The 25116-nt window shown below is 42.6% G+C and overlaps 1 protein-coding gene across 4 annotated transcripts in view; it reads right to left on the reverse strand.

Annotated features, from left to right (window-relative positions):
* The window catches only part of LARGE1 (LARGE xylosyl- and glucuronyltransferase 1), a 602000-nt gene that overhangs the window by 46104 nt on the left and 530780 nt on the right, over positions 1-25116 (reverse strand). For all 4 annotated transcript variants that reach the window (XM_078147082.1, XM_078147080.1, XM_020982455.2 and 1 more), the window contains one exon: positions 21427-21582. In XM_078147082.1, coding sequence (XP_078003208.1) covers positions 21427-21582 — 156 coding nt within the window. The remainder of the gene's footprint in view (positions 1-21426; positions 21583-25116) is intronic.

Below are 25116 nucleotides of genomic sequence, written 5' to 3' on the forward strand. Positions count from 1 at the left end.
GTTCTAAGCTGTATTGTATTTCTACGTACACAAGTCTCGTTTCCCCTCCTAGACTTGTAGCTTCTTCAGTTATGAGATTTTGTCCTGCCTCCCTTCTTCACTGTCATCACTGCTGTGACATCATCTTGGAAGTCCGAGGTGGCCTCTCTGCCTCTAATCTCCCCTCTCTAATTCACTTTCCACTCAATAGCTAAATTAATCTTCCTAAAGTTCAAGTCAATCAGTCCATCCACAAACATCTCCCTGGGCTCTACCATGTTCCAAGTGCTGAGCTAAGAGCTGAGGCTATAAAGACAAAAACAAAACAACCCCTGCCTTCAAGGAACTTACAGTCTTGTTGGTGAGCCATCAACCAATCACTAAGCATTTATCATTCCATCAGTCTTTGAAAGGAAAATTCTTCATTTGGGCTTTCACCATGATGCAAAACTCAGGACAAAGAGAATTAAAAAGATTTTATTCTAAGGATGTCAAGGTCACATTCACAGGCTGATCACTGGAGATCAGCAATGGCTTCAAGGTGGGGTGAGCTGGTCCACCTCTGCAGGAGAGGTTGGGCCCTTGCACCTCAGTTCCTCTTCAAGGTACCAAGAAAGTGACAATTTGCAGATAGGGGCATGTGACAAAGGGCAAGTAATACAAAAGGCTTCAGACTTGGGGTCTCCTTCCCCACCAGAGCCTCCCCCAACACCAAGGGATAAGCAGGGCAGGGAAAAATGGGATACTGAGTCAATATAACTTTCAACACCATCAATCAACATATGTTAAGCACCTACTACGTGACAGGCACCAGTTACTGAGCTCAATGCTGGAGATACAAGTACAAAAATGAAACTACCCTTATTATAAGAGAAAGGGGAAGGGGAAAAGAAAGGTAATAACCATTTATATGGCATCTGCTGTGCGCCAGGCATTGTGCTAAGCACTTAAAAAAAATCATGTCAATGGCTTACATTCTGAAGTCTAATCATCTCCTTCCCTAGCTCAAGAATCTTTGATAGGTTCCAGTTACTCCTGAGACAAAATACCGCAATCTGGCATTTGCCAATTTTTAGTTGGAGCAAAATGAGCCAAACAACATACACAATGACCACCAAAAATGTAAAATTTTTAATAAAAATATAAAAATGGAAGGAGTGAAAAAAATGAAACAATGTTGTATAATTATCACGAATGAGATTGGCCCCAAAGAAGCATGAACAAAATGGATCTCCTAAGAGGTAGGGGACTCTGAACATAGAAAGCTGCACAGACAGACAGAGATGGTCAATGTATTGGTCAGTTGCAATGAAATGTTTTTTTTCTCTTTCCTTTAAAATTTTTATTAAATCATCACTGGTGCAGAAGGAGACTCATATTTTCAGACAGACAGCGTATGGATTTATTTTGAGTGATTACATTAATTTATTACAAAGCAAGGTGTTTATCTGGATTCTTTCTTAGAAGAGGGAGAGAAGGAAATAATTTTGTTGTTAGTGTTTGGTTGTTTCAGTTGTACCCAACTCTTTGTGACCCTATTTGGGGTTTTCTTGGCAAAGATACTGGAGTGGTTTGCCTTTTTCTTCTCCAGCTCATTTTACAGAGGAATCAACTGAGGCAAACAGGGTCAAGTGACTTGCTAGGACATAACTAGTGACACAGCTAGGAAGTGTCTGAGGTTATATTAGAGCTCCTGAAGACCAGCCTTTCTGACGCCAGGCCTGGTGCTCAGTCTGCTGCAGCCCCACCTAGGTGCCCGTGCATTAAACAACAGAAGCCAAAGGCCAGCACTGGTTTGTCTCTTCTGGACTGATTTTACATCATTCTCCTTCATACACTCTACTTTGTAGCCAAACCCTTTACTGTTCCTTAAACTCTCCTGCTTCTGCACCTTTGCTCAGGTTCTTTGCCTTGCCTAGAATGTCCTCCTTGTCCACCACCCCTGCGAAGATTCAGCTCAGCTGCCACATCCAATGGGAACCTGGTCCCATTTCCCCTCTTTCAGCTGCCTTGCACTTACCTTTTTATTCATCTAAATGCTGCGTCCTGTCCCAGGAGGACATAAGCTCTTTGAGAGCAAAGCTCACTTCTCATTCTGTGCTTCTTTTTGTACCCATGGCTGGCACTTGGTTAGTAGATGTTGAATGGCAGTACCACAGATTTAGAGATGAAGGGGTCTTAGAGGTCAGTGTATCCAAACAATCTGCTTTCACAGATGAGGCAACTGAGGCCCAGAGTGACCTTGTTCAATGTTACACAGGATATAAGATCTTTTAAATGAAATTCTTTCATCCTTGAAACCCAGTCCCCCAGCAAGTGCTTTACATAGAGAAGGACCTTGACAACTATGGAATGAATACATGAATGAATGAGGCAAATGAAAGGTATTAGAATATTCAATAAAATGATGAGGCTGGGGATTCAAGGAAAGTATTACATTTTCTCTCAACAAGATTCCACTCAAAAGAGACTTTCAAACGACCAAGAAGAGGGCAAGACATGTAGCCACCGTTGCGTTGGCCCACAGGATAAAAGATTGAGGGCAGGAAGGGATTTCAGAGGTCAACCAGAACAACCACTTCATTTTACTATGGGGCAAACTGGGGCCAAGGGTTAATTGGCTTCCCCAGGTCACACAAGTAGGAAGCGGCAGAGTTGAATTCCTGGGATTCTAAATTCTTCCCATTGTGTCAGTGAGTCTAATAAAGAAGAGTCCTTGCCTTGGATTAAGGAACACAGGGCCCTGAATTCTAAGTCAGACATATACTAGGTAAATAGTAATCTCACTAAGCCTCACTTTTCTCTTCTTTAAAATGGGGATGATAATAGTAACTGACTCCACAGGGTTGCTTACAGGGCCACTGATTTAGAGCCAGAAGGTAGCTTAGAGGGCGAGTCCAATCCTCTCATTTTACAGAGGAGGAACCTGAGGCAAGGCAAGATCAGGTGATTTGCTCGAGGTTAGTGAGTGAAGTAACTAGCAGAGGTGTCAATCTGTACCCATGTCTCTTACCCCAAACCCAGTACACCCTTGTGAGGCTCAGGTGGATTAACCTTTCTGGTCTAAGGTATCTGCTTTGGGAAACGAGGGTGTTAGATGAAATCACCTCAAAGGTCCCTTCCTGCTCTAGAGCTGTGATTCTGAGGAATGTACATACAGCATTTCATAAACCTTAAAGTCCATCAGAAATGTGAAATATGCTTGTCATCATAGCTTGCCCCCTCTCTTGTTTTCCCCATAAGTACTCCAGTTTCACGGCTAGCAGACATCTGAGGATGCCTCTCTCAGATCATTTGGGTGAGGTGATCTCAAGAATCCTGACTCTTCAAAGCTCTGTTCTTTTCTCCCTGGGTCCCAGCAATTTCTCTAGGAAGACACGGGGCCCGAGGCGAGTGCTTCCATTACCCGTTTCTGAACGCTACGTGACTCAGGGACAGCGGTGAGCGGAGGGCACATGACAAGGAAATGCCAAAAACACAAGACAGATTTCTCTTGAGACCAAATGCATTTGCTAAATTACTTCTTTGGGCAGCCAGCTGTGGCCCGAGGAGATTCCAACTCAGGGGGAAATGGCCTTCCAAGGAGTTTGTTTTCATTCCCTCCTCATCTCACAAAGCTTGGCCTAGATTTACCTTGAGTTTTGTCAAAGGCAAAACACTAGGCTGATTTTCTCTTTAGCAGGTGGTGGTTGGCCCTCTAAACGTGGAGACAGGAAATTCTGGGTTCGAGTCTGGCCTCAGCTGTATGACCCTGGGCAAATAATTTGCTTCCTTAGAGTCTCAGTTTCAATCTAGAAAATGAGCAGGTTAACACTGATGATTTTAAGGTCCCTTCTGCTTTTAAATCCCCAATGGCCCAAGGCTCAGCTCGAGGGCCTCCTGCTTCATGAAGTCTTTCGGTTAGGGGTTTTTGCTGCATCTGATTTCATGACGTCTTATACTCCTCCCTCTGCATTCATTGTTCAGCTGTTTTTCAGTCATGTCCGACTGAACCATTTGGGGTTTTCTTGGCAAAGACACTGGAGTGGTTTGCCATTTCCTTTTCCAGCTCATTCTCCAGATGAGGAAATTGAGGCAAACAGGGTTAAGTGATTTGCCCAGGGTCACACAGCTAGGAAGCATCTGAGGCCAGATTTGAACTTAGGAAGAAGAGTCTTCCTGACTCCAGGCCTAGTGCTCTATCCATTACACCAACTAGCCACCCAGATTTGTATTAGGATCATTTATGGCTTCAAAGATCAAGTGACTTGCCTAATTTCATTCATTAAATCAGTCAAAAAAGCATTTATTAATCACTTACCATGTGCCAGGCATTTCGTTAAGAGCTCAGAATTTAAAAAAAAAGGTAAAAATGATTCCTCTGCAGACGAGGCTCGCACTTAAACTGCACAGTCGACAGATAAAGGTCACAAAGCTAGTTAGAAGTTGAGCTGGGAAGCGGGGCACCACTGATTCCCTCTTGCCCATTTCTGCTGTCATTATCAAGGGCCTTGGAGCTCCAGCTCATCGTCAGGTTACCCAGTGATCCTTTCTTAGTGTCTGCCTTTCTGGAGAATTTGGGGATGAGAGAGAGCTTGAGTGCCCAAGTGTCATTAAACCTCAAAACCTTTTAGAGTCTGCAAAGCACTCAGAGGCGCCATGACAATATTTTGTTTTTTGGATTTCGCTTAGTGTTTGGCATCACTGGCCAGCTCTGAGTACCCTGGATGATTTGTTCAGTGACTGAATGAAGACCCTTCACCATCAGTCGGTCAATCAACAAACATTTATTAAGCACCTATTATTTGCTTGCATTGTGCTCTGTGCTAGGGATACAAAGAAAAAACAAAAACAGACCTGCCCTAAAGGGGCTTACATTTTAATGGGGAGGTATGTAAGTAACCAAGAACATACAAGCATTCAATTAATCAATGGGCAAATATCTGGAGAAGGAAATGGCAAACCTATCCAGTGTCTTTGCCAAGGAAACCTCAAATGGGGTCACAACTAGACAACAAATATCTGTTCACCACTTGCTATGCTCCAGACACGGTACAAGTGAATGAAAGAAATATATATTCAACGCCTCGGTCGCTTTTTTGATCCTTCTATCTCCCTCTACCTCTACAATCTTGTCTTCATGGCTCCTTTTGCTGTGGAAATGACCCTGGTTTTTTGAAGGACTGTCAGCAGAGTATAAACCCCAACAGAGGCCGCATGATATTTTGGATACAGCACGGGGCTTGGAGTAGGGAAGACTTGGGTTCAAATACCGCCCCAGAAAGTTCCACGTTGTGTGACCTTGGACAAATCATTTTAATGAGGAAGACTGAGCTTGACCTGAAAAGTCTCTTCTAATTTAATGGGACCTAAGATGATAAAAGGCTCCTGGGAGCTAGAAAAGCCCTTAGTATAGGTCTGATGGTATGTTGTCCTCCAGATCCTGACCTGTATTTCTCACCTCTGCGATCTTCTCACAGGCTGTTGCTCAAACCTGGGATGTACACCCTCTTTACTGCCACCTCCTAGAACCTCTACCTTCCCTCAAAGCTCAGCCCAGATGTAGAAGCTCTTACAGGAAGTCTCTGCTCACTCTCTATCACTGAGGTACAAAAACAAAGAACTCCCACCTCCATCACCCAACACAGGACACGGCACACCTTAATGACTTAGTAAATCTTTGCCGTTATTGACTGACTAAACGAACGAATAGGTGAATAAACGAATAAATGAATGAGTGAATGAGTGGAGAGATGGATAAATGAAGGGTGTATGGGGGGGGCGGGATCCTCACAATCTAGTTCTGAGGGATTGGAGACATTACAATAGCACTGGATAACCAGCGGCTTCCTTTAAGCGTGCTTCATCAGGTTTTTCTGGCTTTCCATTTCTGGAATCAAGGAATCTGGAACTTTGCATAATCGACCCACGCAGTGCTTCTAAACCTAAGAATGCCCTAGGGCTACATTCCTCCTCCTTCTTGCCCTGTGGCATCCAGGCTTAGAATGTTACTGGGCGTGATGCCTGTGCCATAAATTTCTATGAGATCTCACTTTTGGAGAGAGCACTTTCCCTTTCCAATGGGATTTCACATCCGTGATCCATTATATTACATATCCTCTTTTAATCAGTCTTCCCTTCCCCCACCTGAAGAGAAAGTAAGCTTTGGCTAGGCCAGAATTATTGAGCTGTTATACATGTTTGTTGAATTGAATGGATAAATCCAAGAATTCAAGAAATATTTATTGAAGGACTCCTTTGAGAGGCATGGTGACTGATCTTAGAGGCAGGAAGGCTAGTCCTCTAGTCCTGCCTCAGAGTCTCTAACTGGGGCTCGTTGTTTTACTCTGGGCTCGGGGACAGTGTTACCAAGTGGTGCTCGAAGATTATAAATTATAGAACAAGTATATCCCTGCACAAGGGAAGTGGGCTTCCTCACTGGGAGTGCTCTATACCAATGAAGTCACAACCCCATGAAAAAAGGTGACTGACTTGTGTGAGGTACTGGGGATACAATGACAAAAAAGAAAAACAATCCTTGCCCTCAGGGAGTTTACATTCTCCTGAAATGAAAATACTATGAATAAAATGACATAGAGGAGACCTGGGTTCAGGAAAATCAAGCCTCTAATCCCCAACACACAGACCTCCAGTTCCCAAGAAGGAGCTGGGGGACCACTTGTTTCAGTGGAGTATGGGTTAGTCAGGATGGTGCTGGGCTTCCTCCCTACTCTAAAATTCTATTATTCTGGGACTTCTTTCCTTTCTTTCTATTCATCCCTTCTTATCTTTCTGTTTCCCCCTTTCTCTTACTTTCATTCCCCTTCTCTCCTTTCCTTCCCCTCATCTCTCCCTCTCCCTCCTTCTCTCTCTCTCACTCTCCCACCTTCCTCTCTCCTATCCTTTCCTTCCCCTTTTCCTCCCCTCATATCTCTTGCATTCTCTCTTTCTTTCCCTCCTTCTCTACCTTTCTTTCTTAATTGGCATAAACTGTTGTTCAACAAGGTGAGAGACTGTTCAGGACCTAAGCTCTCCTTCCTGTAGTATTCAAACCAAGCCATGGTAAATGTGGATGAAGACACGAGGAACTATTTCTCCTGTGACCTAGGTGGATGCAAAGTGCACAAATAGCTGCTGACACACTGCTCTCACCCGAGAATTTTAATGAATTCAGGTTTTTCTATGGTGTTACTCTGGGATCCAGCTGTTTCCACAGTGCCATCTGTTCCTCGCAGTGTCTTGCCAAGCGGCACAATGGAAGGTTTAAAGAATCAGTTTATGTGTGTCTTATTTTTAACTTCTAATTGAACCATGGTCTCTGTTTTTGTCTTTTCCTTTCAATGGGGGGGGGGATGTAAGGGGATGCAGCCACCCAGTTATCCTGGAAGACAAGGAGGGAATGCCAACTTGGAGCATGTCTTCATGACAGAGCCAACGCAAAGAGCCTAACTCCTTGGGATCTAAGGAAATGACAGAGTCATATGATAATGGGTTCAGCGCTCTGAGAGAATACAGGGGTGCAGGGTACAGAGATTTTACAGGCCATCCAGCCCAACCCTCTTATTTTACAGGGTAAGAAATTGAAATTCATAAAGCTTAGGACTTACCCAGGGATAGTGGGTCACAGTACCTGGAGTTAAAGCTAGCCAAGTCCCCTACCCTGCAAAGAAGAGAGCTACTCACCACCTACTACAGTCAGCAAAACAAAGTGTCACAAAAGTTGGAAGGACAGCTCACATACAAGATCACAGAATTAGGATCAAAAGACCCTGACAGACTAGAACATCCAACTCAGTATAATGAGATTCAGTTTAGTAGGGATAAACATCAAGCCGTACAAATCAGCTTTACAGATGGAAGATGGGCGAGGTGTGGCTACTCCGGTCCCTTGAAAAAGACCTAAGGTTTTGGCAAAGTACAAGCAGAATAAGTCAGCATCGTGATATGGCAATGCATGAATGTTAATGCCATGTTAGGCTGGATTAAGAGCAGAGTGCCCAGGCCCAGAGAGCCCAGAGTCCTCTGGTTCTCTGCCCTGCTCAGAGAACATCGGGGATCTCCTGTTTTCTCTTGGGGCTATGGTTTAGGAAGGACACTGACAAGCTTGAGAACTGTGGAAGAGGATGATGGAGTGGGCATAAGGCCTAGAGATCATGCCATAATGGGATTACTGGAAGGTGACCTTGGGCAAATCACTTAACTTCCTCTGGCCTCAGGGTCCTCATATGTATGATGAAGACATTGTATTAGGTGACTTCTAAGGTCTTTTCCACCTAGAGATCTATGACCCTATGATCCTAAGTCACTTCACTCTCATGGGCCTCAGTTTCCCTTCATGGGAAATAAGGGGGATGCAAAAATTTTTTAAATTAAAAAAAATTTAAGGGGCGGCCAGGTGGCACAGTGGATAGAGCACTGGCCCTAGAGTCAGGAGGACCTGAGTTCAAATCTAGCCCGAGATATATAACACTCACTAGCTATGTGACTCTGGGCAAGTCACTTAACCTCAATTGCCTTGTAAAAAAATAAAAAAAAATTAAAGAAAATAAGGTTTGTATATGATTGTGATGGAATACTATTGTGCTATAAGAAATGATTTTAGAAAAACATAGATAGACTTGCCTGAAATAATTAAGAGTGAAATGGGCAGAACCAAGAGAATACTGTATACAGTAACAGCAAAATTGTTTTCAGAACAACCTTGAGTGAATGAGTCATTTTGACTGTTATAAATACCCAATATGAAGGAAGATGCTATCTGCTTCCAGAGAAAGAACTGATAAATAGAAGTATGTACAGAATGACTTTATACATATTTTATCTAACGGTAGCCATCTCTAGGGTGGAGGTAGGGGTAAGGGAAGGAAAAAAAAAGAAATTTACATGATAACTTTATTATATATTTAAAAGGAATAGTAAGTTGTACATAATAGATCTGAAGTTTCATGTGCAATTTTTTTTTATTATTCTCTGTTATGGAAATGTTTGTTTTATTCTATAAATTAAAAGGAAAAGAAAAGGAAAGGAAAGAAAAGAAAAGAAAAGAAAAGAGGATTGGGCTAGATGGTCTCTGATGTTTCTTCCAGACTGTTGTGTCCTCTGAGTGGGGGAATTTTTAACACAAAGAAAACAAGATTGAATATGAATTTTGTATTTCCCCCCAAGCATTTGCCTGGTTGTCGTGTAGTTCAGAGATCTGATTTATTCAATTTGGTGTCAGCAGCCAAAACTAGGAGCCCTCAGGAGGTGGAAGGGGTTTGAAGGGAGGTAAATTCAGGCTTGAAGTAAGGAAAAGTGGCCTAGAAGTTTAAATTGCCCAACAGTAAAGTGGGCTGCCTCTGGAAGCAGTGGATTCTCCCTGCCCAGATATTCTAGCCTCAATTTGTGTTGTGTTGTGCTGGATTGTAATGGAGATTCTGGCTCAGGTCTAGGTGCTGTTAGAGGGAGAAGTGCCTTCCCACTCTGCCTAGGGGATTCTGGGATTTCTCGATTTGGGCTTCAGCGATGGGTAATTGGGAACCACAAACAGCATCAAAGCCAAGTAACCTGCCTAACGGGCGGACATTAGAGGAAGATGAATCCCCATCAATTGTAACATTTTTAGAAAGGCACCAAAGACAGCAGACAGGCAGAACTATTTTATATATATATATATATATATGTGTGTGTGTGTGTGTGTGTGTGTGTGTGTGTGTGTGTGTGTGTATATCTATATATATATATATATATACACACACATATGTATATGTGTATGCATATGTATATAATTTTTTGGGGTGTGTGAGGCAATCAGGGTTAAGTGACTTGCCCAGGGTCACACATCTAGTACGTGTCAAGTGTCTGAGGCTGGATTTGAACTCAGGTCCTCCTGACTCCAGGGCCAGTACTGTATCCATTGTACCACCAGATGTACCCATTATATATTTTTTAAAAAAGCAAGCAGTGTGTAATACGAGTGTACCTGTATAACCTACATCAGATTGCTTACTGTCTCAGGAAGGGTGGAGGGGAGGGAAGGGAGAATAGAATTTGGAACTCAAAGCTAAAAAGAAAAACAATGAATGTTAAAAATTTTTATATGTAATTGGGGGAAATAAAAATTATTTTAAAAGGTAAGCATTGTGAATTGGAGATTTATGGTTTCACATGGAATCCTTTTTGTCTTCTGCTGTATGCATGGAAATGATCTTTTTTTTTGGTATTTATTTTTTAGTTTAATCTTTTGATTAAAAGGAAAAGGGATGCTGAAAATATAAAGTAATAACAATAGCTAGGATTTAGATGGCATTTGAGGGCTTACAAAGTGGTTTACTTCTTTGAGCCTCAAAATAATCCTGTGAGGCAGGGGCTATTATTATTGCTATTTGACAGATGTGGAAACTGAGGCACAGAGAGGTTAAATGAGTTGCTCAGGGTCATACAGAGTCAGAAGGAGGATTGCAACTCAGGTCTTGCTGATTCAAAGTTCTAAACGTTATTCCCTGCATTACCTAGCTAATATGAAGAATATAGAGAGATGTGGGAAGAATTCTGTGAGCTGATTCAAAATGAAGTAAGCAGTATCAGGAAAATAATACCCCCAATAACCACATCAGTGAAAATGGGGAAAACTTTTTACATCCAAAGTAAATTCTTTTTTAGTTACAAAGAACAAGCTTGGGCCCCACGAGGAGAAAGGAGAATACTGACCCTTCCTTCTTTGCAGAAATGGAGGACGGTGGACATGGAACACTGCATACAACCATGAGACTAGATGGGAGCTGGTTGGTTTCTTGAATTCTGCTTCTCCTTTACAGACTTTTTACTCTTTCTTGTAAGATATGGCTCCATGGGTGGGGGATATTGGAAAATAAAGGCGATACAAAGCAAAAGATAACAAAAAAATTATATAAAAAAAATACAGAACCAGGTAGAGATTTCAGCGTATCTTGCATAGAGGTCATGGCTGAAATCATGGAATGGCTGGGGACGCCAAAGAAGAGTATGTAGGGAGAGATGTCCAAGCTCGGTTGGCATCAGAGAATGTCAGGGTTGGAAGGGACCTCAGAGGCCAAGTAGTCCAAGAGTTTTCTAATTGAATGAGAATCCATCATACCTAAGAAGTGGTTGTCTCGCCTCTGATTGAAGACCGCTAATGGGAGAGAGCCAACTTCCTTCTTACAAAGCCCATTCTAATTTTGGTCAGTGCTAATTGTTAGGAGGGCAGCTAGGAGGTGCCATAGTGCACAAAGTGCCAGGCCTAGAGTCAAGAAGACTTATTTTGGGGATGGCTAGGTGGCACAGTAGATAGAGCACTGGCCCTGGAGTCAGGAGGATCTAAGTTCAAATCCAGCCTCAGACACTTGACACTCACTAGCTGTGTGACCCTTGGCAACTCACTTAACCCTGACTGGCAAAAAGACTCACCTTTCTGAGTTCAAATCTGCCCTCAGGCTTTTACAAGCTGTGTGACCAGGGGCAAGTCACTTAAACTCTGCCTTGGAGGCAGCTAGGTGGCACAGTAAATAGAGCACTGGGCTGGGCATCAGGAAGACCCAAGTTCAAATCTGGCCTCAGATACTAGCTTGTGTGACCCTGGGCAAGTCACTTCATGCTGCTGGCCTCAGTTTCCTGATATGTCAAATGAGCTGGAGAAGATAACTGGCAAATAACTGCAGTATCTTTGCCAAGAAAACCCTAAATGGGGTCACAGTGAGTCAGAAATGGCTGAAACACAACAACATTGTTAGGAAGTGCTTTCTGGACATCAATCAAATGAAAATCTTTCTCTATGCAGTTTCCCACGGTTCTTAGTGTTGCCTGCTGGAGCTGAGTAAAACTCACCTAATTCTTCATCTGTACAAGAAGTCCTTGAAAGCCTATGGGGCAGCCATTGTGCCTTACTTCATGATTTCTCATCACCAGGTTTTTCATTCAATCCTCCTCTGTCATGAACTCAAGGTTATTGGAGTCAGAGGACCAGAGTTAAATCCTGGCTTTGTTATTTGCTGGGAAATCTTGGGGTAAGTGACTTGCCTTCTCTGGGCCTTAACTTCTTCATCTATAAAATTGGGGAGTTGGATTAGATAATCTCTAAATTCCCTTTTGGCTCTATGATTGTGTGACCATCACCTAATCTAGAGAGCCTCAAACTTACCCATATCCTTCCTCAAATGTGGGGACCAGAAGACCATTTCAGGCTATTGTTCCAATGAGGCCATTTTGAAACCAAGCTTTCTTCCCCCAGAGCTAATGCCTGAGTATGTTTCTGAAGACCTGGTGACTGAGAATATTCTTTAAATATTTACTCTTTGCCTAAAAGTTAAGCATGTCAGTTTCATAAGCTATAAGTTTCACATGACCCAGTTTTTGGCAAAAGACCACTTTCTATCACACTCTGGGTCTCTTAATTGGCAGGAAATCTACCAGGGGCAAGAGAAGCTGAAGCAAATGGGCCATCTTCTAAACACACTAGAGATGGATCTCCAACTGTCTCCACAGATAGCTCCCCTCATGTGAAAATTCTGGAAAGAATCGTTAATGAAAACTGAACTCCAAATCAGAAATAAGGGAGATTATTGGATCAGTCACGCATTTTGGTTTTGATGAACATTTGCTGTCTTAAAAAACCAACAAACACCACCAGCTACATGTACAAGCCAACCAGGATTGGCTTGTTGCTTGATGAAGGGAGATCAAAGCATGTTGGAGGAAGAAGGGAATATGAGGGGCCCTCTGATCCAGAACCCCTGCCCACCTTTAAGACTGCAGCAGAAGGAAAAGGAAGCACATTCCCTCTCTGTCGAGCTTCAGCTGATCCCAAGGAAATGAAAAGGCTAGAAGGGTCCCTTAATGAACGGCATGCACAAAAACACAGAATTCCGGACTTGAGAGAGGGTCAGTGGATAAAGAAAGGGTTGGACTTAGAGTCAGGAAGACCTGAGTTCAAATCCAGCCTCAGACACTTACTAGCTCTGGGACCCAGAATAAGTGACTTAACCACTGTCTACCTCAGTTTCCTCAACTACAAATGGGTATAATAACACCTATCCCTAAGAGATTGCTGTGAGGATCAAATGGGGTAACATGTGTATATAGGTGTATGTATATGCATGGACATACCCACAATACATGGATATACACATGTGTAAATATATAAAATGTGTGTATACATATATGCATCTATGTTATGCACACATACATGTTATCTCATTTGACCCTCACAAGTGGTAGAGTTGGACTTGGGTACTCTAATGACCAGTACTGGGCTCTTTCCCTCTCTCACACCCAGATTCCCATCTCTTCTCCCATGTTGCATATCGTTAAAAGACAGGTATCACTAAAAATCTGGGAGTAGATAATTATCTATATGTGTGTGTGTATACACAGTAAATACACGTGTGTGTATATATGCATACACACATGTGCAAACTGCACTAAGACCTGTAAGATACCATGTACATAGGTAATTGTTGTTTTTCAGTCATGTCTGACTCTTCTTGGGGTTTTCTTGGCAAAGATACTGGAGTGGTTTGTCATTTCCTTCTCGAGCTCATTTTCCAGATGAGGACACTGAGGCAAACACGGTGAAGTGACTTGCTCAGGGTCACATAGCTAGTAAGTATCTGAGACCAGATTTGAACTCAGGTCCTCTTGTTTTGGGTCGGGCACCCTATCCAGCTGCCTGTATATACGTAAAGTACTTTGCAAATCTTTAATGCTATAAAATGTTATTGTTTTTGTCGTTGTTATAATTATTATCCCAGCTCTAAATGTATGACCACAAGACACCCTCATTTTACAGATGGGGACATCAAGGCTCAGAGGGGGGAGGTGATTTCCTCAAGGTCACAAAATGAGTTGATGTTAAAACTAGGACAAGAATGTAGGCCATGAGAGTCCCTCCAAAGACCTTTTCATTCACTATTTAGGGAATAAAATGAGGAAAGATATGGAAATGATGAAGCACCTCTACCATCATCAGTACACACCTTTTCATTCATTCCCAAGTACATGAAAGGTGGTGCTGCCACTGTTGGTGGAGTTGTGAATTGACCCAACCATTCCGGAGAGCAATTGGGAACTATGCCCAAAGGGCTATAATACCATGCATACCCTTTGACCCAGCAATACCACTACTAATCTGTATCCAAAAAGAGACAAAAAAACAAACAAAAAGAAAAAGGACCTACATGTACAAAAATATTTATAACAGTTCTTTTCTAGTAGCAAAGAATTGGAAATTGAGAGGATGCCCATCAGTTGGGGAATGGCTGAACAAGTTGCGGTGTGTGATTATGATGGAATACTACTGCGCTATAAGAAATGGTGAGCAGGATGTCTCAGAAAAACCTGGAAAGACTTGCATGGGCTGCTGCAAAGTGACATGTACTGTGTACAAAGTAACAGCAATATTGTAAGATGATCAGATGTGAATGACTTAGCTATTCTCAGCAATACAATGTTCCAAGACAACTATGAAGGACTTATGATGGAAAAATGTGATCCATCCCCAGAGAAAGAGCTGGTGGAGTCTGAATGCAGATTGAAGCAGACTTTTAAAACTTTATTTTCTTGATTTTTTTTGGTCTGTTTTCTTTCACAACATGACTAATGTGGAAATGCATTTTGCATGGTTATACATGTATAACCTATATCGAATTGCTTGCCTTCTCAATGAGGGGAGGGAGGAAGGGAGAGAATTTGGAACTCAAAGTTTTAAAAAGGAATGTTAAAAACTTTTCCATGTAACTGGGGGGAAATAAAATACTAAACAACAGCAAAAAAAGATGGTGCTACAAGAGCAGCTGCCCCTCCCCCAAGTGCACATCTACCACTTTGCCTCCAGATCCAACAAGCTGTGGCCCTAATTGCCTTTCTTTGAAAATCGCCACCATCTGTGCAGTTGTCGCAGATGTAATGACTTCTTCCCGCAAGCTGGGAGCATCCGGCATTGGGCTGGTTCCAAGATGCTCCCCTTTTCCCTTAGCTTGTGTAGCCAGATGACACTTGACACCCTGCAAAGGACCAGGTGGCTCATTTCCCAAGGAGATGCATCCCGCAAAGGCCATGTTTTACAAACACCATCTCTGGCCCCACTACTAATCAGGTGACATGTCTGAGACAGGAGCGAGCAAGACGAAAGGGAGGGAGGATGACTCAATTGGCTCCGGAGATATGGTATCTCCTCCTCCCAGGTTTTCAGTGCTGCAGATACCAAAGATGTGCAGCATGGGAGAGGAGACAGAAGGCTGGACGTGGTAGGGGGCAAGAGGCTCATCTTGGGAGTTAGGTCAGGTCAGGTCCAGCTCTGCCACTTTAAAAAATCTAGAACAGGGAGTAACCTTCTGGATCACAGAATACAAGCAATGAGATCCAGAGATGTTAAGTGAATACGTGTTTTTACAGGTGAGTGGTGCAGTGACTTGTCCAAGCAAACACTGGTATGAAACAGCTGAGCTGAGATTCAACCTAGATCCTCCAGCTGCACACTCAGTCCTCTTTCTTCTAGGCCCTGTGTGGTTTTGAGAAAGTCATTTCAATACTTTGGGGCTTGGGTTTTTTTTGTTTGTTTATTTCATTTGTGAAATAATGGGGCTGGAATAATGAGGCTCTCAGGTCCCTTCCAGTTATAAATCTCATGTTCTGATGATCTAGTGAATGGGAATAACAGCCTAATTCCCACATCTGCAATGACTGGCGCTTGGCCTCATGTGTGTTCAGTCGTTTTCTTCAGTCATGTCTGATTCTTTGTGACCCCATTTGGGATTTTCTTGGCAAAGATGCTGGAGTGCTTTGCTATTTCATATTCACAGATGAAGAAATGGAGGCAAACAGGGTGAAGTGACTTGCCCAGGGTCACACAGCTAGTAAGTGTCTGAGGCCAGATTTGAATATAGGTCCTCTGGACTCCAGGGGTGGCTGGTGCTCTATCCATGGTGCCACTTTGCTACCTTGTCCTTGTGTCTCTAGTGGTTCTTCCTTCCCTTTCCATCTTCCTCTGGCTCAATACACACATATTTAATCATATCTGTGATATGATTAGTATAGGGAGCACCTAGTGAGTAACCTCAATTTGCCTTGGGCACTGACTCGAAGGAACTTAACTTTAAAAGTCATCTATTTCTCATCCTCCACTTCTACATTTTTAAAGAATGGCCCAAGAGGTTAAATTACAGCTAGATGGCATAGCAGATAGGGCACTGAGCCTGAAGTTAGGAAGTTCCTGAGTTCAAATCTGGCCTCAGACACTTCCTAGCTGTGTGACCTTGGACAAGTCACTTTTTGCCTCAGTTTCCCCATATGTGAAATGATCTGGAGAAGAAAATGGCCAACTATGACAGTATCTTTGCTAAGAAAACCCCAAATGGGGTCAAGGAGAGTCAGACACGCCTGAAAAGACTGAATGCACTCAAGGGGTTAAATGACTTGTCCAGAGTCACTCAGCCAATGTATGTCAGAGGTCTTTCTGATTCAGTTATTGGTTTCTATGGCTGAATCTTATTCCCTTTTTACAGATGCGGAAAGTGAGACTTTGAGACGTTAAGAGAACTGTTTAGGGGCATGTAGCGAGTATAACACTAATGATAATGATGATAATATTTTATATAGCATTTTAAAGTTTGTAAAGTGCTTTACAAATATCTCATTTTATCTTTACAACAACCCAGGTGCCATGATTATCTTCATTTTACAGATGAGGAAACTGAGGCCAAGAGAGGTCTGTGATTTTCCCAGGGTCACACAGCTAGTGCTTTTCTGTGGCTGGAGTTGAACTCAGATCTTCTTGACCTCAGGTCAGGCACTGTTCACTGGGCCTCTCAGCTGTCTCTATGTTGTCAGAGACTGGACGTCAGCTTGGACTTCCAGAATCTAAGGGTAGTTCTCTATCCACTAGGGCATGTTTCCTTTCATATATGTTAGAGAATGCTCAGTGAGAAAATGCCCTTTACCAGTGCACAACTGCAACTTACAGTCTTAAAGAGGTGTCTGGAGGCACCAAGAGGTTAACTAACTCACCCAAGGTGACCCTGCCGTTATGTGTCAGAGATGGCCCTTGACGAATCCAAACCCAGAGATCTCTATGCACTATGCCATGCAATGGAACCTGAATAAGAGAGAGGAAAAAGCAAAAGACCCCATGGGGGTGCCAGGAAAGAAAGATCATTTCAGATCAGGGTCAGCAGGGAAGACTTCTGGGAGAAGCTGGCCTTTTAACTGGGATTTAACAGACGACTAGGATTTCAACAACCTTTCAAATCCTATGATATAGGCAGGATAAGTTACTAGCTCCGCTTTACAAAAAAAAGGAAACCGAGGTACACAAAAAGGAAGTAATTTGCTCACTGTCAAAGAGGGGGTAAGCAGAAGACCTAGAATTTGTGTCTGGGGCTTTGGAATCCCTGTTCAGACCAGTGTCTCTTCTGAAATGAGCCCCACTCTTCTGCAGAATGCCAAGCTGGTTGTAGTCACTTGCTGATACGAAACGAAAGGCAAACCTAATGGTTTGAGATGACCAGGCTTTTTATCTGAGGCTCTCCTGTGGAAAAAGCCATGCTGAACAGTCTTCATTTAGCTTTTGAAAAATGCTCCAATGGGCACTTGGAGCTGGCCAGTGATGATAAACAGTGATTGGGGAGAGGGAGCTAGGCAGAATCAAAGGAATGAAATGTTTTCATGAAACCTCAAAGTGCTTTGCAGAATCTCAAAGCTTCTGCAGCCTAATGGTCCTTGAGCACTCCCACTTTTTCTTATCCCCAAATTCTCCTGAAAGACAGACACTAAGAAAGGATCACTGGGTAATCCTTGCAATAAACGAGGCACTCCAGAAGCCTCTATAATGGCCACAGGGATGGGAGAGAGAGGCTCACTGGCTGCACACTCATTAGCAAGGGCCAGCTTACCGAAAGTTAAGATCTTGCTCCACCATTGGCCTCCTAGAGGAATTTCATGGCCAATGACCTTCAGATGCCAGTGCTGATAGATGGGCGATTGTGGCCCCTGGTTCCTAAGATCACAGACTGACCTGTGGAGCTAAGGGAGGGTGGGGCAGGGCTAGCACACCCTCAGTTGCCAATGCCTTGCCATTGAGAGAAATGATTATTAATAATCAATGATTTGGGGAGATCCAGAGTTCCTCCCTTTTTCTAAGGTCTCGATTTTTAAAAGTTCAGTTTCTTTTGAAGGACATTGTTGATGATGAGATTAGACTTTTTTGTTCAAGACTCTACCCAGGTGGAGTAGCCATTGTGTTCTGACAGGCTTGGGTGGGGCATAAATTCTTTGACTAGATTGCCCATGGCTGGGAGTGGTCTGGGTATAGAGAGAGTCTCTCTGTCCAAGGGTGACATGATGTCACTCACAACTGCTCATTATAATATTCTTTCTCTCCTTAATTGTTAACCAATCAGAGTTGATTGCCACTCTTTTTTCCAAAAGAACATGTGTGTAGTGTGTGTGTGTATGTGTGTGTGTGTGTGTGTGTGTGTGTGTGTGTGTGTAATTACCATATCTGATTGATACTTGGATCACTCCCTGTTAATTGCCCTTAATCACTAGCACCTAACAACGATCTTTATGGGTTTTTTTCTAACTCTAGAGCTTCCAAACAGCAAGCCAAGCAATATTGTCATAGACTGGCCCCTTGGCCAAGGGTGACAACATTATTTCCCTCTTTTACCCCAAGAAAAAAATCACCAGAGGAAGAGTTTGCTGGATAGTGGTCAACAGTTCAGTACTGTAACACGTGTAGGGATATTACTGAGTTTTCCTCACATGCTAAGGCTCATGAAAATGGTCCCAGATGAGGAGTTCGGTAACTCGGTCACTATCCCTGGCTCTGCCCCTGATTTTCTGTGCAATCAGGGCAAAGTCATGCCATTTCTCTGAGGCCTTGTCTAATTCCCATCACAAGAAAGGGGTTGGACTAAGCAAGATTCAGCATTGCTTGATTGTGTAAGCTCATTGTAACCTGCTCAAACCATCTTCGCTGTTTAGGAGGCAAATCAGGTAACGAGCATTTGTTAAACCTCTATTGTGGTGGCACATGTCCTGTTATGCCCATCATTACACTGTCCCACTAATATCACCTGTGCAATGGCAGCATCATCCTGCATTTGGCATTGCAATGCGCCTATCTTTCCTTTCTTATAGATGTCCTAGTGCCACTTGTTGCCAAGCTACGAGGGTCTTTCTAAAATGGAGAAGAGAGAAGCTATCTGCTTGTCTATTTTTCTACCTTTTGTTGTCCAGTTGTTTCAGTCATGTCCAACTCTTCATGACCCCATTTGGAGTTTTCTTGGATATAATACTGGAGTGGCTTGCCATTTCTTTCTCTAGCTCATTTTACAGATGAAGAAACAGAGGCACACCGGGTGAAGTGACTTGCCCAAGGTTGCACAACTAGTAAGTGTCTGAGGCCAGACTGGAACTCAGGTCTTCCTGACTCCAGGCCCAGTGCTCTATCTACTGCATCACCTGACTGCCAATTTTCCCCCCACCTACCTATTATCAGTCACTTCTATCTATGACAAGCTTCTTAGCTTCTTAGGCATGTATCCTAGGACAGCTTGTGTCACACACCCCATGGTCTACATGGATATCTTTTCTTCTGTTAGACTGAATCTCAGGAGATCTTAACCATGCTTGAAACTATTTTCATCTTGAGAGCCACTCGTTCACGCAGATTAATGGAATTGTTCCATGTATTTCTACCTCAAGAGCCTCCTAATTGGTCCCCCTATGTCAAATCTTTCTTCTCCTCAATCCATATTTCATCTAGCTGCCAAACTGATATTCCCAAAGCACAGGGCTGATGACGTCATTCCCCTTGGACAAGAAATTTCAGTGGCTTCTTAGTGTCTCTAGGGTGAGATAACGGCCCTTTGCTTGGCACTTCCAGGCCTTCACCATCTAACCCCAGCCTAGCTTTGCTGGTTGATCAAACACTACTGACTTCACACACTTATCAGTCCAGTCAAACTGCCTTCCTTGTTGTCCCTCCCTCACAGCATCACATCTCTTTTTCCGCTCCTTTGCACAGACTGCTCTATGGCCTGGAATTTCCTCATCATCTCCAACTCTCTGAATTCCGACTTGCCTTCAAAGCTCCAATAAAAATCCATCTTCCCATGAGCACTTTTCTGATCTTCCTCTCCCCAGCTTCTAGCACTCCCTAAGTTACTTTCTACCAATTCTATATATGTTGTGTGTGTGTTCACAGTTTTCTTGATCAAATGTAAGCTCCGTGAGGGCAGGAACTTTCATTTATGTCCCTTTAGCCACAGGGCAGTGGCTGGCATACAGTAAGCACATAATAAATACTTGCTAAATTCATGCTATGCTTCCCAAATCACTATATTTTTACCCAGTTATACCGATATAAGGTGTACATCTTATGGGTATCAAGGGCAGAAGGAAAGAACCTTATATATAATAACACATACAGCAACACTTTTGTTTTTGCTGTAGCAAAGAATATGAAACAAAAGAAGTGTCCATTAGCTGGGGAATGGCTGAACAGACTGTCATGCGTGAACGAATGGGATATTATTGCGCCATAAGAAATTACAGCTATGTCAGATTCAGGGAAACTAGAGAAGACTCGTATAAGCTGAAACTAATTGAAACGAGCAGGACAGGGAGAACAACTTATGGGATGATGGCAATAATAGTTAAAGAAAACCCATTTCCAAAGCCCTCAGAACTCTGATCAAGGCAGTGAAGAATGGGGACTTCAAAAGACATACCTCTCACCTGTTGGAGAGAGGTAGTGGAACTGCAGATGCAGAACAATAAGTACTGTTAGACAGGGCCATTGCTTTGATTTGTTTTGCTGGAGTATAGATATGTGTTAAAAAGGAAGGGGGCAGCTAGGTGGTGAAGTAGATAAAGCACCAGCCCTGGAATCCAGAGGGAGCTGAGTTCAAATCCAGCCCCAGACACTTACTAGCTGTGTGACCCTGGGCAAGTCACCTAATCCCAACTGCCTCCCCCCAAAAAGGAAGTCTTCTATACCATCAGAATGGAATGTTAGTTTGGAGGGTAGTGTTAGATATTCAAAAAGAACATCAGTGAAATAGTTAATTACAAATGCAGAGAACAGGGGAAAGAAGGTAGAAAGGGACGCTAACAAACCGAGCAGCTTTGTAATTCCCTTTTACACTTAATATCTAATCTATCTCTTTGCAGCTTCTTAGAATCATAAAATGTGGGAGCTGGAAGGGACCTCTGAAGTCATTGGCTCCAAAGCACACCTGTCCCTATTCCACATACCTGACAAGGAGTCACTCCACATTTTCTTGAAGACTTCTGAGAAGAGGACCCTGCTTCCTTTCAAGGTAACTCATTTTACTTTGGGATACGGCCAGTAATTAGGAAGTTTTTTTTAATTTTCCTTTCTTTTTCTTAAACAGAGCTGAATTCAGTTTTCTTTCAACTTGGTTTCTCAAGTGCTTGGGAAGGAAAATGACCTTTGCCAGCCCTACTTACATTTTCACTATTGACGTCAGCCTCACTGGGACAGCCAAATAGCTCACGCCTCAGCAGATTCCCATCATACTCCAGAAATGTAAGGTACAGGTTTCGGAAGAACTCAACATGTTTGTTCTTCACACGGAGTTTCTTTGGGGAGTTCCAATGGATCACCTGTAAGGCAGGAAGACAAAAAACTGTCATGTAGGCAGTATTCTTACAGTTCCCTGCTGCATTTTTGTCTCTTTTCATTGACCAAGGAACATTTATTGAGTATTTGACACTTTGGGGAATTCTATGAGGGGCAATGAGGTAGAAGACATGATTCTTGCTCTCAAGTAAGCTTTCAGTCTTGCTAGGGAGACAAGCATGGGCTCAATATAAACCATGACAGAGAGACATAAGGTGGTACAGGGACCAGAGAGATGGCCTCACTCACAACCTTGGATTCGAATCCACCTCTGACATGCACATACTGGTTGGAGAAGTTACTTAACCTTCCAATGACCCAGCTGCTAAGACAGAGAAAGGACTCATCTGCAGTGGCAGGGAGCTCTCCTTGTGTGACACTCCCTGCATCAGTGAAATCACAGATTCACCAGAAGTGATGAATTCGGTGATATAGATTATACAGGCAGCAAAATCTGCTGGGGAAAGTTGGATCCAAAAGGATTGGAGTCATCTGAAGGGGCTTCATCAAGTAGAAACTGGGATTTGAGTTGGGTTTTCAAAGATAGCTAGGACTGCTTGACTCTGGGCAAGTGACTTCAACTCTGCCTGCCTCAGTCATTTTATTGGTAAAAAGAAGACAATAATAGAACCTATCTCTCTGTGTTGTGAGAATAATTGGATATTTGTCAAACATGTTGCAAACCTTAAAGTGCTATATAAATACTAGCTGTTTGTTCTTATTATTTAGATAGAAACAATAGCTAAGGGAGAACGTTCTAGGTGAGTGGAACATCATGGGGGCCTGGCATTGAGACACAGGGATAACTAAAGATGAGGGATCTCTGCAAACAGAGTGAGAGATGCCTTCAGTCCATGAATTCTTTTGGTCCAGTCATAAGAGGGATGCACACATATGTTACATATAGGTAATCCTCTCAAATGATTGGAAACAACTTAGATGACCAGAAAGATGAGATAGTATTGGCTAACAAAGAAAGGTAGGAAATTAACATAATCAAACACTATAATGCAATTAAAACTAGAAAGTTGGAGGGACACAGGGAAATCTGAAGAGACTTTTACAAAACAAAGAAAAAAAGGCAGATCTGGAAGAAAAGAATGTATATTAATGATGACACAGAAGAGGGAAAGTGAATAAGAATGAACAGACAATCCTGTTGAAGACTTCCAGGGAATGACTGATGAATTATTATGATACATTATGCATTGAAATTAATAATTGTAAATGTAAATAGTTAATGGCAGTTATGAGGTAGTGAGAGGCAGCCTTGGAGTCAGGGAAACCTCAGGTTAGGTCCTCTGTCTGACAAATGAAGGAATGAGTGAAACACACAAACATTGTTTAAGCACTTATTATGTGTAAAACACTCTGCTAAGTGATAGGGATAGAAATGAAAAAGTGGGGACAGTTCCCTGCCCACATTCTAATGAGGGAGAAAAGATGCAAACAACTATGTATGATTTGATTCTTAGTTTTTTTTTTTAACATGTAAGCCAAAAGTGGCAAAGCGGATTGTCTTACGTGTATAGATTACATACACCCAAACACACAAAACAAAGAGACTTAGTGCAGAATGATGCTTTATTAGCAAGATGACTTTTAATAAAGGCAGTTAAAACTTGCATCAGAAACGCTAATCATGAAAAAGAAATCCTGTGTTTTCTTGGAAATTGCAACTCACCAAATTGGATGGGGAGCCCCACACCCTACATGATTCTGGGGGTATACTGAGTTCTAGAGAAGAGAATTTAGGAGAAATAGGCTAGAAAAGTTTGAGAGTGAAGGGAAGCTAAAAGAAGGGAGTTCAATTAAGCAAATTCTTAATCCCATAAGACAACCAAAAGCCCAGACTATTAGGGGTGAAAGAGAACTGAGGGATCACCCAGTTAAATCCTCTCATTCTACCGATGGGCAAAGTGTGTCACCAAGAAGAACAATTCTCTTCGAAGGTCATATAATTAAGCAACTGGAAGAAACCAGGCTTTCTGACACCAAGTCCAGCTCTCTCTCCACTGTATCACATTCCCTTCCATTCTCTAGCCCTTGGCAATCACTTCCCTGAACCGATGCCTAGGCTCATAGATTTAGAACTGGTATGAGCACAGGACCATAGAACTGGAATGGACCTGGGAGACCATCTAGTTAAACCCCCTCATTTTATAGATCAGAAAGCTGAGGTCTAGTGAGGTTAAGAAACCTGCCCAAGATGATATAAAGGCGGGATCTGAGTATCAATTCCCTGCCTCCAGATAGCCAGGTCTATCATCATTCATACCTTCTCTTTGGATCCTCATTGAGTAGCACCATGCCCAGCATAGGATGCATTGTGAATACAGTAGTGGGTGCTGGCCATCTCACTGATCATAATAATTACAAGTTCACTTCACATTCCTAAAGATCATTTGAAATCGACAGTGTTTTCCTCACTAAAACCATTAGAGAGAGGTACTTCAAGTATCATGGCCCCTGTTTTGTCAGTGGGGAAACTGAAGCTCTGGGAGGTCTAGTGAATTACTTGTAGTCACCCAGGGTTCTCCTAAAGTCAAAGCTTAAACCCAAAATGTCTTGGCTGACAGTCCAAAGCTCATGCTACTATACAAACATTTCTTTGGGTTGCTACTTTCCATTATATTACCCCAAATCTCTGACATCAAGAATTGCAGAATAAATTCCTCAGAATCCAGTCTTAGGAAACAATTTATGTCATGAGGAGAATTTGCATGCCTCTTTTGATCAGAGGAGGAGAACTCTAGAAGCTGATGCATCTCCCTGTTTGCCTTTGCTGTTAGGAATTGAAGAGTCAAATTTCAGGGCTCATACGCACTAGTTCGCTCATCCAAAGTACTTAGTGACAACAAATTCCCTACTTCTGTTCACTGCACTTTGTCCTATTTTGTTTGTAAGTGTCCTATTCATATTTTCAATCTATCAGTCACTGTAAGTTGTATCTGGGGGACAGGGATCAGTCACAACTGTTGGGCTTGGGATTTCACCCATATAAGGAACTCCCTACATACATACATATACATACATACATACATACATACATACATATATATATATATATATATATATATATATATATATATATAAACCATATATAGAAGGCTGGCACCTTCTCTGCAACTTACAGCCTGGGAGAATTGGGGAGGTGGTAAAGTGACTTACCCAGGGTCATGGGTTAGAAACAAGACGTGAACCCAGATCTTCCTGGTTTTGAGGCTAGCTCTCTAGCCACTACACCCTGCTGCACTGCTGCAGGAAGGACATAAATAATAGAGAAAGCTTCAGTGCCTATTCTAGAAATCAAAGTCCTTACTGCAGAGAAAGCCACCAGGGAGCCCTGATCCCCAAACATGCTGTTTATCCTGACCAGTGCTGAATAAAAGCTGAATTGACTGATGAGGTTTGTAGCTGAAGGGGTCCTAGATGCCACCGGCATACAATTCACTGGATGCTTATTATGTGCTGATTGTATGCAAGCCATCATGGGAGATGTGGACCTGTGGGCTGTT

This window comes from Phascolarctos cinereus, unplaced genomic scaffold, assembly GCF_003287225.1.
Source record: "Phascolarctos cinereus isolate Bilbo 61053 unplaced genomic scaffold, phaCin_HiC Scaffold_1;HRSCAF=81, whole genome shotgun sequence".
Classification (NCBI taxonomy): domain Eukaryota; kingdom Metazoa; phylum Chordata; class Mammalia; order Diprotodontia; family Phascolarctidae; genus Phascolarctos; species Phascolarctos cinereus.